General features: G+C 49.3%; 1 protein-coding gene across 1 annotated transcript in view; it reads right to left on the reverse strand.

Moving 5' to 3' along the window:
* Positions 1-15,000, reverse strand: part of IGDCC4 (immunoglobulin superfamily DCC subclass member 4) — a 57,814-nt gene that overhangs the window by 17,792 nt on the left and 25,022 nt on the right. Inside the window, exons 4-7 of the mRNA XM_048482079.1 lie at positions 14,447-14,580; positions 5,096-5,233; positions 3,450-3,605; positions 1,199-1,609 (exon numbers count right to left, since the gene is read on the reverse strand). Of these exons, the coding sequence (XP_048338036.1) occupies positions 1,199-1,609; positions 3,450-3,605; positions 5,096-5,233; positions 14,447-14,580 (839 nt within the window). The remainder of the gene's footprint in view (positions 1-1,198; positions 1,610-3,449; positions 3,606-5,095; positions 5,234-14,446; positions 14,581-15,000) is intronic.

The following is a 15,000-nucleotide window of genomic DNA, read 5'->3' on the forward strand; positions in this document are numbered from 1 at the left end:
TCCCATCAGCCCCTGCCAATTGGCCATGCTGGCAGGGGCTGATGGGGATTGTAGTCCACAACATCTGGAGTGCCAAAGGTTCGCCACCACAGCCCAGCACTATCCAGCACTGACCCCGTTTAGTCTCCAAGATCTGATGAGATCAATCTAGCCTGGGCCACCCAGGTCACAGCTAATTAATGAAAGGCAACTTTTAAATCAGTTAATCTAGCTAATAGCCTAAATGCGACATGTCATGACGGTAGGAAAAGATTCTCTAAGGCCCTGTGTGTGTGTGTGTGCATGCACTAACAAGTCACAGGTGACTTATGGCAACCCCATCAGGTTTTCAAGGCAGGAGACACTGGGAGGTGGTTTGTCATTTCTTGCTGCTGCGTTTGCTGAGAGAGTTCTGAGAGGACCGTGACTGGGCCAAGGTCACCCAGGAGGCTTCATGTGGAGTTGCAGGGGAACTCCCAGTTGAGTCCCGAATCATTTTCAAGGTGTGGGTATTGACCTTTAAGGCCTTACGCGGCCTGGGACCCTCGTACCTGAGAGACCGCATTACCCCCTATGTCCCTACTCGGCCTCTGTGTTCAGCAGAGGCCAATTTACTGGTGGTTCCTGGCCCCTCCATGATGCGGCTGGCCTCCACTCGGGCCAGGGCCTTCTCAGCCTTGGCCCCTGCCTGGTGGAACACTCTCCCTCCAGCTGTCCGGGCTCTGCGGGATCTTGGTGGATTCCGCAGGGCCTGTAAGACGGAGTTGTTCCGCCGGGCTTTTGGAGTGTCCAGCCGCTGATTGTGGTGCCCCTTCTACACCCCCGGTCTCGGGGTCCCCTTGCCATCTAGGGGGACCCACTTTTTTGTTCTGATTCCCCCTCCTTGGGAGGGTTTAATTTGGGTTTGCTGACGCCATTTTATTGAATCTACCGCTGTGTTTTAAATCTAAATTATTTTAACTTAATGGGGTTTTGTTGTATATATTATATGTAGAACCTGTGTTGTGAACCACCCAGAGCTCTCCGGGGGTTGGGCGGCATAAAAATCCCATAAATAAATAAAAATGAATAAATAAACTGAACCCGGTTCTCCAGATTAGAGCCAGCAGCTCTTCACCACAACACCACGCCGGCTCTCTCCAGGGCCCGACTTCTCACCAATTCTGTAAAAATCGCCCAAGATGCAAGACCGGAGTCACACAAAACGCGCGGCACCTACCCAAAGCTTTCTGGTAATGCAGCGAGAACCCGATAATCTGCTCGCTGTTGAATTCCGGCCGTTCCCAGGATACTAAGACCGTGGTGCTGGACAGCGAACTTGCAGTGACCTTCTTCGGAGAGCTGGGCAGACCTTCGCGCACAATCACCGCCAACTGGGCAGTGGCGCATGCCATGCCCAGCGGGTTTTCCGCCACGCACTGGTAGTAGCCCGCGTCGTCCATCCCGATTTGGTTGATGACCAAGGTCCCGCTGCTCTGCATCTTCACCCGCCCGTTGGACGACAGGGGTTCTCCGTTCTTCATCCAGTGGATGTTGGGGGTCGGCTCCCCTTCTGCTCTGCAGACAAACCTAGCGGTGCTGGCGCGGGTCCGGGAAATGGTTTCGGGCGCCTGGGAGACAGAGGGGGGAGCTGCAGGGAAGAAGAAGAAGAAGAAGAAGAAGAAGAAGAAGAAGAAGAAGAAGAAGAGGAGGAGGAGGAGGAGGAGTTTGGATTTATATCCCCCCTTTCTCTCCTGTAGGAAACTCAAAGGGGCTTACAATCTCCTTGCCCTTCCCCCCTCACAACAAACACCCTGTGAGGTAGGTGGGGCTGAGAGAGCTCCGAGAAGCTGTGACTAGCCCAAGGTCACCCAGCTGGCGAGCGTGGGAGTGTACAGGCTAATCTGAATTCCCCAGAGAAGCCTCCACAGCTCAGGCGGCAGAGCTGGGAATCAAACCCGGTTCCTCCAGATTAGATACACGAGCTCTTAACCTCCTACACCACTGCTGGAGAACAATGCTTGCGTTTGGGGACAAAACAGACCCTTCTCCTACAGAGAGCACAGAGTCGGGAAAACGTTCGGCTGCTCATCTCATCCAGATGGAACTCAACGTCTGTCTCCATTAAGCAAGATCGGCAGAGCGATGTATCTAGTTCGGGGTCTGCAACCTGCGGCTCTCGAGATGTTCCTGGACTACAAATCCCATCAGCCCCTGCCAGCATGGCCAATTGGGCTCGCCTGGTCTCATCATAAGAACATAAGAACATAAGAACAAGCCTGCTGGATCAGACCAGAGTCCATCTAGTCCAGCTCTCTGCTACTCGCAGTGGCCCACCAGGTGCCTTTGGGAGCTCACCTGCAGGATGTGAGAACAATGGCCTTCTGCGGCTTTTGCTCCCGAGCACCTGGACTGTTAAGGCATTTGCAATCTCAGATCAAAGAGGATCAAGATTGGTAGCCATAGATCGACTTCTCCTCCATAAATTTGTCCAAACCCCCTTTTAGAGCTATCCAGGTTAGTGGCCATTACCACCTCCTGTGGCAGCATATTCCAAATACCAATCACACGTTGCGTGAAGAAGTGTTTCCTTTTATTAGTCCTAATTCCCCCCCCCCCCCCAGTATTTTCAGTGAATGCCCCCTGGTTCTAGTATTGTGAGAAAGAGAGAAAAATTTATCTCTGTCAACATTTTCTACCCCATGCATAATTTTATAGGCTTCAATCCTATCCCCCCTCAGACGTCTCCTCTCCAAACTAAAGAGTCCCAAACGCTGCAGCCTCTCCTCATAAGGAAGGTGCTCCAGTCCCTCAATCATCCTCGTTGCCCTTCTCTGCACTTTTTCTATCTCTTCGATATCCTTTTTGAGATGTGGCGACCAGAACTGAACACAGGACTCCAAGTGCGGTCGCACCACGGCTTTATCTAAGGGCATGACAATCTTTGCAGTTTTATTATCAATTCCTTTCCTAATGATCCCCAGCATAGAGGTTGCCTTTTTCACAGCTGCCATGCACTGAGTTGACATTCCCATGGAACTATCAACTAAGACGCCCAAATCCCTTTCCTGGTCTGTGACTGATAGCACTGACCCCTGTAGCGTGTAGCATATCTAGAAGCTAAGCAGGGTGGACTCTGGTCAGTATTTGGATGGGCAACCTCCAAAGAACGTCAGGGGCATGACACGGAGGCAGGCAATGGCAATATGAAAGCCAGCCTGGTGTAGTGGTAAGAGCGGTGGACCTAATCTGGAGAACTGGGTTTGACAGACCCAGCTTCCGTGGCAGATTGGGTGTTCGAGACTGGGTCCTAGTCTGACGTTCTAAAAGCTAACATTATGCTGGCTGGGGGGGAGGGGGGGAGCCTGCCCACACCCCAGGAAAAGGAAGTGATGTCACAGTCACTCCAAGCTCTAGGACACAGGCAGCACAGAAACAATTGGACAATTCCACAGGGATTGTGCGGAAGGTCTTGATTCTCCCATTCTCACCAAGGACTCGGAGCTCAGCTGCAGCGGTCACAAACTGCCGGGTCTGGGGTTTATTGGCACGGCACACGTACACTCCCGCGTGGTGGGGCTGGGCGTAAGGAATCACGAGATTGGTCCGTCCCAACACGATCACGTCCGTGGAAATGGGGTCCCCGTCTGCAAATTGAAAACAAACTCCTAAGCTGGGTGCCGACACAGGCGAAGGACGCCTTACGATGTCAGAAGGGATCAAGAATGTTTCGAGTATTATTATTTCAGCTCTCTCCAGCTTACAGTACTCAGTTCTTTTCTGATGGAATTCAAGGCAGCTGTCATCTCTCACGTAGTGGGGTGATGCTGCCAAGCAATTATTGATTGATTGATTGATCGATTGATCGATTGATCGATTGATCGATTGATTTACTTACTTACTTATTACTTACTTACTTACTTATTTATTATACTTGTATACCGCCCTCCCCCGGAGGGCTCAGGGCGGTGAACAACAAGTTAAACAAAATACATAGATAGAGCACCGATAAAATCAGTAAATATCAAATTAATTAATAATAATAATTATGGATTGAACTGATGCACAGTCCCAATTCACCAGGGGAAACTCACCAAACATCCTGGTTTCATGACAATACTTTTAGAGGGCAGCTCCATTGGTCTGCAGCAAACCAGCGTGCTCAGGGGTCTGCAACTTGCGGCTCTCCAGATGTTCACGGACTACAATTCCCATCAGCCCCTGCCAGTACAGCAAGTTGCAAACCCCTGAGCTAGATTCAAGAGGCGTTGACTTTATATTTGCCCTGAAAAACTAGCTGGTCTCTAAGGCGCGACTAGACTTAAATTCAGCAGTTCTACGACACGCGTCTTCCAACCTTCAGTCCACATGTCCGCCATTTGTCTGTGCGAAATTTAATCCTTCAGTTCCTTTCAAGCACCGTCTTCACCCCAATTTGGAAACAGTCCTGATTCTTCAAAATTGCCCCATCCCCCCCCACCCGGCACTTCAAGAACCCTCATTCGCCAGTTACAATCCTAAAGATAACCCACGAGTTATTTTTACAAAGCGCGACAGATGCGTCCGAATTCCCACCAGCCCTCCGGAAGCCCAGATCGGAGGGCCCTCAAACTCCCAACCTGCACCAGCTGACCTTCCCAGTCAGGGTGTCGTTCCCGGGGCCGCGACTAATTTTAGATCAAAAGGCATCCAGTCACTCGAATTTCGTATCTTTTACAGATCAAACAACATAAACTGAGTCGCAGGCTTGGTATAACTTGAGGTTCAACTGGCCGGCCTGGCTTAGAAGGCCCACTCGGACCGGCCTCCGATTTATTCCGTTTCAGCTGAGAAAGCTTCCTCAAATTGTCATAGCCCAGGGGTCTGCAACCTGCGGCTCTCCAGATGTTCATGGACTACAATTCCCATCAGCCCCTGCCAGCATGGCCAATTGGTGTTCTCCAGGGCGGCTGCGAAGGTCACGTCTCCCACGGGTGGCAATTGGTCATGCTGGCGGGGGCGGATGGGAATTGTAGTCCACGAACATCTGGAGAGCCGCAGGTTGCAGACCCCTGCCATAGCCCCTTGAATAGGTTTTCAAAATAAAAGGTCCAGGAGCTGCCCTCTTGGCATCAAAAGGGTGGCTCTCTTCATTTACCCTCCCGTATCCAAGAGACGAACGGCACGGGGTCCGCAGAGGCCATGCACTCCAGCACGGCAGTTTCCCCGACCGCTACGGTGGTGTTCTCCGGGGCGGCTGCGAAGGTCACGTCTCCCATGGGTGGCAGCTGATGACCTAGAAAAAACCAGGTTAGAATTTTTCACTTTTGACAAAGAGACGGCAAAGTTCTATGAAGCCGAACTTAGGGGCCGGTTACTCTAAATGTAACATGCAAGAAGAGGGGGAGTAAGGTGTAAAGAGATCCTTTGCAGATGCCAGTAGGAACTCTGCCCACCGGGGCAAACCACTCGGCACAGCACTGGTCTGAAGACCTGAGGCGTATCGGGGGAGAAATGATGCCTGGAGACAAATTGTCTCTGCTCCCCTCCCGCTGCTCCCAGCCGGCAGCCCCTTCTGCCCTCCCCTCTGAGGAGAGCAGAAGCGACTGCCATTCCCCATCCTCTGAGAGCTGCTTTTATAAACACTAAGGCCGGGGGGGCGAGGCTCAGGAGGACACGGGCATGCCCCCACCCCGCCCCCGGCCTCAGTGCTTATAAAAGCAGCTCTCAGAGGACGGCAATCGCTTTTGCTCTCTCCCAGAGGGGAGGGTAGAAGGGACAGGTGGCTGGGAGCCAGGAGCCGGGGGGTTGCAGCCAGGCTTCCTTGGCCCCACCCATGTCAATGGCGACATGGGCAGGGTCAAGGGCACCAGAAGACGACAAGGGTAGAAGGACTTCCTGCTGCCTTGCTGTCTTCCTGGTTATGTGGGGGGCCGATTTTGTGCCCCCCACGTGACCAGATTAGTGGTGCCTGGGGACAGAAGGTACCCCTCGTCCCTAGGCAGATACGCCACTGCGGAAGACTAACTCTAGCAGCGAAGGCCAGTTCTAGGGCAGGGCAAAACATTTGCGCCCTACCCTTCCAAGACGTCCAAAACAGCAAGTTCCATTCCACTCTTTCAACAAAGGAAGGTCTAATGGAGGCAGATAGGAGGGTCAAGGCCACTTTCCCATTTTGTGGCTCAGTGGCCTGTGTTTCCACAGTCTGAGGCCAACCCTCTGCTCCCTGCACCATACTGTCCCTCACTGATCAAGACAACCCTCCCCCTCCCCCCCCCACCCCCGGCCAAGCTGGTGTAAGCACAGGCCCTGAATAGTAAGATTTGGGAACTTTCCACAGCCGTGCCAAAGAAGGACCAAATTCTTTGACTGTTTTCCAGAACCGGTTCTCTCTCAACAACTTGGCTTTCCACAAACTATTCAGAATTGAATTTACTCAAGAGGGCTTTTCTATTCAAGTAGTAGGGCTGTACTATACTGAAACAGAAAGAGGCTTTTGTAAAGGGATAATGATTGTGGACTATACTGCAGCGTGCTGACTGTCCGTTGCTGTAAGTCCGTTCCTACAAGGTAACTTCTGCATTGGCTAAGGCGCCACGTTTAAATGTTTACGTTTTGTTTTTTCGTCTCCACCAGGTCAGGTTACTGGGCCTCTGTCTGTCCCATCCTGACCTAGCTACAGTAATCCATGCAATGGTCACCCCTAGCAACGCGCTCTATGCAAGGCTATCCTTTAAGTTGATCCAGAAGCTCCAACTGGTACAAAGTGTGGCTGCCCAGGTTTATATAAGGCAGCGGTGGCAAACCTATGGCACGGGTGCCAGAGGTGGCACTCAGAGCCCTTTCTGTGGGCACACGTGCACAGAGTTCATCATGTGGGGGGGGCGGAAAATCACACACACACCCCCACACACACACATCTAGGCTAGCCTGAGCACAATCCTTTACCTGGGAGTAAGCTCAGTTGCTGGCAATGGGGCTTGCTTCTGAGTAAACCCTCCTAGGGTTGTGATTCACCCATTCGAAGCGTTGCACGGTTGCTTCACCAAGCTTACTCCCGAGTAACGTGCGCCTTGGAGTCAACTGTATTTTCTAAACTAAAACCTCAGTATTCAGGTTAAATTGCTGTCTTGGCACTTTGTGACAAATAAGGGGTTTTTGGGTTGCAGATTGGGCACTCGGTCTCGAAAAGGTTCGCCAACACTGATATAAGGGCTGTAATATAAGGGCTCTGTCAGCTACAAGGGCTTCCGGTGGAGTACTGGATCAGTTTTTAATAGATGCCATCTATTTTAATCAATTTTATGGAAATTGAACGCTGCTTTAATTTTAATTCTAATTTAAATTTAATTTTAATTCTATTTGTATTTTATGTACCCACTGCTTTGTTATTGCTGTAAACCGCCCTGAGCCCTTCGGGGGAGGGCGGTCTATAAGTGGAACAATAAATAAATAAATAAATAAATAAATAAATAAATAAATAAATAATCAAGGTTGTGATGCTAACCTTTAAACCTCTAACCTTTAAAGTCTTGTTTTCCAACCAAGGCCTTCCAACTTCCCTCTGCCGCTCCTTTACCTGTTTCGTTTTTAGGGACTAGGATACAGTCAGATTTTTTAAAGTTTATTTTAAGATTATCTCAGTCACCATTTATGTTTTCAACGCGCCTAATCTATTACTGTTCGATTGATGGTTTCGCAAGGGGAAGGGCAGTGGATAAACTGAATGAATGAAACAAATCCTGTGCTTAATTCTCACGCGTGCATCCTCTCCATTCATTAAAACGGCTCCCTGCCGATGAAACAGCAACTACTTTTGCAAAAAACAGAGCAGGTCAAAGCTTACACACACACAATGACAACACAGCGAACATAATACATGACTGCCTTTGTCCTTTGGGTGTGTTTGGGGGTGTGTGTGTGTCTTTGTTTGCTTCCCATGAGCTACACAGCACATGGCGTGAATCAGAAAGCGCAAGGGGTGGGGGGATGAAACTCTAAAACACCAACTGCAAGCAAACCACCGTGCTCTCACAGAAGAGTGGAAGAAAATACCAGGCAGGCATTTCTCCCGTTCCCCCCCCCCCACACACACACACACACACACACACACATTTCCCTGGCTTGAACAGCTGCTCAACGCTTGCAAACACCTCCCAGGGGAGATTCTCGGAGGCCGAATAAGATTTCCAAACTCCTCCTCTGGAAAAGGGTGAGAAAGTTCGCAGCGAAAGAGCCCAGCACGGTCTGTTCGCCTGGACTTCTCGGTGTCTCAAATCGCTGACAGCTGAAAGCCGATGGGCCGTCCTCTCTCCTCTCCTGCAACCTTCCAGGGAAGAGTCTGCAAAATGTGGGGGGGGTGGGGGGGTGGGGGGGGTTCGTGATCCCAGCTGCCACTCACAACACCCGGGGCGCTTTTTTTCAGGAGGATTACAGCACAGGGCTCCTAGCAGAGGGGTGCCTTCAGATTCCCATTTTTGGTGTTTGCGCATTAAACACAACCAACAGCAAGCCTGTGAAAAAGGCAAACTCTATGCTGGGGATAATTAGGGAAAAGGAGTTGATAATAAAACTGCAAGGATTGTCATGCCCCTTTAGATAAAGCCAGCTGTAGCAATTGCAGCAGACTTTGAGTCCTGTGTTCAGTTCTGGTAAAAGCCACATCTCTCAAAAAAAAGGATATCTAAGAGATAGAAAAAAGTGCAGAGAAGGGCAACCTTAAAGGATGATTGAGGGACTGGAGCACCTTCCTTATGAGGAGAGGCTTTGCAGCGTTTGGGGACTCCCTTTAGTTTGGAGAGGGAGACGTCTGAGGGTGGGATAGGGATTGAAGTCTGTAAAATTATGCATGTGGGTAGAAAATGTTGACAGAGAGAAATTTTCTCTCTTCTCACACCATCACTTGAACCAGGGAATTCATTGCAGAAATGCTGGGGAAGAATTAGGACTAACGAAAAGGAAACACTTCTTCACTCCAACGTGGTGATCCGGTGTTTGGGAAAATGTGCTGCCACAGGAGGTGGTGATGGCCACTAACCTGGATAGCTTTACAAAGGGGCTTGGACAAATTTCTATGGAGGAGAAGTCAAATGATGGCTACCAATCTTGATCCTCTTTTGATCTGAGATTGCAAATGCCTTAGCAGTCCAGGGTGCTTTCTGGAGCAACAGCCTGCCAGAAGTTGCCATTGCTTTCATCTCCTGCATGCTGAGGCTCCCCAAAGCGCACCTTGGTGGGCCACTGGTGAAGGTAGCAGCAGAGCCTGGAATAGGATGGGCTCTGGTCTGATCCAGCAGGCTAGTTCTTATGTTCTTATGTTCTTAAGCCCAGGGAAAAGGAGGGCTTTCCAAGGGCGAACCTGGCGGAGGGAGCATGAGGGGGCTCTAGACCCAGGTGGCACTGGCCTAGGTCATGTGGGGAGGGGACATTTGGCCACCTGCCCACCTGCTGCCTCTGCTCACCACCCACCCACCGCCGCTCACCCGCCCCATTTGTCACTCACCCACCGGTCCCGAATGCTGACCTGTCAACCTCAGCTCAGTTGAAAGTTCTTTAGACAGCCATCCTGGTTTCCAGAGACACCTCCCATTTGTCCTTCTCATTGGAACTGTTTGAAACTATGCCCTCAAGATCTCACCTCATCACTTTAAGACACCCCAGCCATCCATACACTCTGGTAAACCTGTCGTAAGGCTTTCACTTCATAATAGATCATTGGAGTAAGCTATGTGGTTTCCCAGGCTGTATGGTCGGTATTCTAATAGCATTATCTCTCCTGACAAGTTTACATAGCATCTGTGGCTGGTCATCTTCAAGAGGTGATCTGATATTAGCGAAAGTGAGGCAAATGGAGTATATATACCTGCGTGAGTAACAATGAAGATACTTGAGTCCAATAGGTAGGGCATCTGAATAGGTAAGTAGCCTGGCATGTGAGTAACAATGAAGCTATGTAGCATGTGAGCATTTTCTATTTTTCATTGTTACTCACATGCTACATACTTCCATTTGTTACTCCACATGTCAGGCTACTTCTATTCAAGATGCCCTCACCTATTGACTGCTTTGCTATCTTCATTGTTACTCACAGGTATATATATCTCCACTTGCTTTCCTTTCCTTTCTACTATCAGATCCTCTGAAGATGCCAGCCACAGATGCAGGCTTAAACGCCAGGAGAGAATGCTGCTAGAACATGGCCATGCAGCCCGAAACCACAGCACCCCATCATACACCTTTCTCTTTTAGCATTTTGACCACAGGATCGCGACTCCAATAGATTCCCAAGCCTACTGAAATCTGCTTTCTTAAAATCTAGAATGGTATGGCTACACTTAGCATCCCCTTTTCCACTGTACAACAAACTCCAGGAGAACATGATCACTCCCATCGAAGGATCCTACCACTTTCGCCTTCCACCTAATCAGGTCATCATTATTAGTTAGGAGCAGATCTAAAATAGTCTTGTTGCTTCTTCTACCTTCTGGACCATGAAATTGTCTGCAAGGCTAGTGAGACATTTGTTGACCTGACTGTCATGGAAGAGTTTGATTCCCCACAAATATCAGGATAACAAACAGATCACCCTGTTTGAGGTCCAGAAGGGGAACATGAGAGATCGGGGCTGCTCTCCACTCAGATATTTCCCTCTGTGCAACTCTGGTGACTTGATTTCCAGAGCTGCTTGTCCAAGCCCCCATATCCTTGTACCGTACAGAATGCACCTCCCTCAAGGAACATCTGGAAATTTACACTGCGAAGTCTGCCTGGCTCAAAACATCTGTTGCTCACAAAGCAACACAAACACAAACACACACACACACACACACACGCTGCAGATACCATGCATCCGCCTCTATGACCTTTCTTATGACCTTTGAGGAAGACTCTTGGGGGGCTCAAAATAGCTTCCGACTGAACAGAAACATCAGCCCTGTTGCTGGAAGCAAAAGTTTTCTTTTCCTTCTTTTTTTTAAAAAAAAGAAAGTGCTGGCAGACTTTCAAGCAGGTAAAATGTGTTTACAGCCATGCTGAGTCCCTAAATCAAAAATCCACCCCCCCCCACACACATACACAATAATGCACATTATCCTCTTCTATTACCTACAAATTCGCAGTCAAGTCACACAACTGACTTAGGACAACTCCAGGAATGGGGCTTTCCAAAGGCAAGAGTGGGAAGCAGGGGTGGCTTTCCATGGGGTCTTGCAACCTGTGGCTCTCCAGATGTTCATGGACTACAATTCCCCATCAGCCCCTACCAGCAATGGCAAGTGGAAGCAGAGGCTGAGGTGGCTTGCCATGGGTTCTGCAACCTGGCAGGTGGTTTCTCTCCAGGATGTTCATGGAATGGAATTCCATCACTTCATCTGCCAGCTATAGCCAATTGGCTGTGCTGGCAGGGGACTGATGGGATTTGTTAGTCCACGCAGCCGCAGGTTGAAGACCCCATGACTCTGTAAAAGAACTTCTGGCACCAACATGGAGCAGCCGCTTAGGAATGGCAGACTTCTAATCTGGGAGGAGCCGGGTTCGATTGTTCGCTTCCTTCACATGAGAGCCTGCTGGAGTGACCTCAGGACCACCTCACAGTTCTCTATGAATCTCTCCCAGCTCAGAGGGCAAGGCAGCTGAAAACCACATCCCAACCGTCCTCTTGCTCTGAAAACCCCACAGCAGTGATGCTTAGGTAGCAAACCTTTTCGAAAATGGCCGAAGTGCTCCAAATTAAAAAATTCCCAAACCTACTTATTTATCCCAAAGTGCCAACCCGGCAGATTTAACCAGAATACTGAGGTTTTCGTTTAGAAAAAAACGGTGGTTGGGCTCCGGAAGGTCATGCTACTTTCGGGAGTAAGCTTGGTGGTAGTCGGTGGTTTGGCGTTAAAGCAACCGCCAAGAACTCTTCCAACAGGGTGAATCACTTAACGACTCCCTAGGAGGGAGTTATGCACTTCCAGAAGCAAAGCCCCATTGCCAGCAAACTCCATTTCTTACTCCCCAAGTAAAAGATTGTGCTTTTAGTTCTTTGCATGAAAATCAGTGGGCTTTAACAGGCTTTAACAGGGCTTAACAGGGTCTACTAACTGCTTCCCCAAAAAAACTAGGTGCTTAGGTTTAATGCGTAATAATCGAGCCCAGCCACCCAGGCCAGTCTAGATGGGGGGGGGGGGACTTTGTTTGGCGCTGCTGCTCCACAGAAGAGGAGTTCACTTGAGTGCCACCTCTGGCAACCCACTGCCCTATAGTGAGATATATTTTTAAAGCCTCAGGGTAAAGGCATGCGGTTTGTGGGGGACTGGATGGAGGAATGGCCTATATGGGGGGCCTGCAACACAGAGGGAAATACAAGTAGCGCTGATGGGGGGGTTGGATGCTGCGGCTCAACTGCACAATGTTAAGCACGCATAAAGGTGCTTTCATTGCGAACTTCTCCCAAACAGGAAAGATCAAGCAACAAAGTAGAAAAAAAACATGGATGGTTAGGGGACATCACACACACACACACACACACAAACCCGCTCCAGTTTAGACATTGGCCGAAGAAGAAGAAGGGTTTGGATTTATACCCCGTGGAGCTTTTCTCCTGTAAGGACACTCCAAGGTGGCTTTTACAAGCTCCTTTCCCTTCCCTCTCCCCACAAACAGACACCTTGTAGAGGTAGGTGGGGCTGGGAGGATTTTGGAGAGAGCCTTGACTGGCCAGCCATGGTCACCCAGCAGGAATGTAAGTCATGAGGCGGAAACACATCAGGATTCACCAGATAGAGCCTCCAAAGCCACTCAGGTGGAGTGGAGGAATCAAAACCCGGTTCTCCAGATTAGAGACTCTGCTGGGAAAGCAATACCTCCATGTGGAAGCAGACGGAGGCAGGGGAATGATGGTTACAGGATTTTGTTCCAGAGAAATGTCATAGGAAATGCATCTGACTATGCATCGGTTCTCATATAATATGGAATAACAACCATAATACTCCACAAAGGGATTTTTTTTGCAGCACACTGGAGTCATTACTGATGAGTTCTGAAGTCAGGGGTCTTCAAACTATGGCCCTCCAGATGTTCATGGACTACAATTCCCATCAGCCCCTGCCAGCAAGGCTAAGTGGCAGGGCTGATGGGAATTGTAGTTCATGAACATCTGGAGGGCCATAGTTTGAAGACCCCTTTTCTAAGTGAAGGCTGATGCTAATGGAGTGTAGCATTAAGTAGGAACCGTTGAAAGGATTGAACCTTTTAGCACTCTAGGGCGCCATGTTATGGACTACAATTCCCAATTGGCCATGCTGGCAGGGGCTGATGGGAATTGTAGTCCATAACATCTGGAGTGCCAAAGGTTCGTCACCACTGTCGTAGGGTTTCATTATTTTTATTGTTCACTTCCTAACAGCTGAGTGTTTTTATCTTTTTTTTCTGTAATTAAGATTGCAGTGAATGGCTGCAGAATTTCAGGAAGTCTTCCTCGTATGGTTTATTCTGTTTTAATTTGCAACATTCCCCGGGCACGTCATCCTGGTTTCATCTATCGGGCTTTTAGTGCATTCTCCGCGTTTGCTGGTTGAACGGATTCCAATGTTCTGATCGGATTGTTTCTTTTTTCGTAACCTGACTCGAGTTTCAGCGAGACGAGCGAGGGATCAGCGAAGCAAATCAATTAATTGGCCACCCAGACGATCCCTCTGGAGAGCATCATGATTTTGAAAACAAATTTTGAAAACAAGGAGGTGGTGATGGCCACTAACCTGCATAGCTTTAAAAGGGGCTTGGACAGATTGATGGAGGAGAAGTCGATTTATGGCTCCCAATCTTGATCCTCCTTGATCTGAGATTGCAAATGCCTTAACAGTCCAGGTGCTTGGGAGCAACAGCCGCAGAAGGCCATTGCTTTCACATCCTGCAGGTGAGCTCCCAAAGGCACCTGGTGGGCCACTGCGAGTAGCAGAGTGCTGGACTAGATGGACTCTGGTCTGATCCAGCTGGCTTGTTCTTATGTTCTTATGTTCTTAAATAAATTGCACAGCATGTTACAAATATTGTCTGGATAATGTGCGTACAGCAACTCTGAAAGTGCATCAACATTATTATAGCTTTATGTCAGAGATGGTGGGACCGGGGACGGAGTTGTTAAGAAAGAAAAGAGCCTCCCAATGGCCAGCTAGTCAGATCCTAGTGACTTTAGTTCCCAGAATGCCATATGGTAGAAAATGTCTGACACTTGGTTACACCTGTGAGCCAGTGTGGTGTAGAGGTTAAGAGGATGGCAGGTGGATTCTAATCTGGAAAACTAGGTTTGATTCCCCACTCCTCCACATGAGTGGCAGAGGCTTATCTGGTGAACTAGATGTGTTTCCGCACTCCTGCCTTCCTGTTGAGTGACCTTGGGCTAGTCACAGTTACAGGCTAGTCTCCCTTACAGGAGAGAAAGGTGGGATATAAATCCAAACTCCTCCTCCTCTTCTTCTTCCTCTTGCTTTTTCTCATTTCAGCAGCAACTGTATTCGGTACTAACCTTTCACAATGCTCAGAATGGCGTTGGCGCTGTGACGTCTCCCCGCCCAGTTGCTCGCGACGCAATGGTAGGCCCCTGCATCGCTCTCCTGCACGTCTACGATTTGGAGGACCCCATTTGGGAGAACGATGAACCTACAAGAAAGCAAAGGACACGAGGAAATCACACGGGCCGCTTTAGGTCAAAGCCTTGATCTCTGGGATGGTTTCCACTCCATGGATTTCTTTGCACTGCTGATAGCTGGTAGGCAAATGTGAAAACAGGCAGGGTGGAAAAGTATTACTGGATTAAATGAAGGAGGAGAAAATAGCAAGGATGGCACAACACGAAAAAATTACACACACCTGTAATGTCTCAGAATCGCCACTTACCCACACCCACGGAACGCAGGCAGCCCTGCCTTTTACCAGGCAATTTCATAACATGAGCTGAGTTCCAGTGCCTTTTCACTCTAGTTCCCCAATTTCTCTGTAATGCTTTCACCTATTATAGGCTGACCAGACGTCCGGCTTTTGGCGGGACAGTCCCGCTTTTGGCGGGACAGTCCCGCCTTC

The sequence above is a fragment of the Sphaerodactylus townsendi genome, linkage group LG17 (assembly GCF_021028975.2).
Source record: "Sphaerodactylus townsendi isolate TG3544 linkage group LG17, MPM_Stown_v2.3, whole genome shotgun sequence".
NCBI lineage: Eukaryota > Metazoa > Chordata > Lepidosauria > Squamata > Sphaerodactylidae > Sphaerodactylus > Sphaerodactylus townsendi.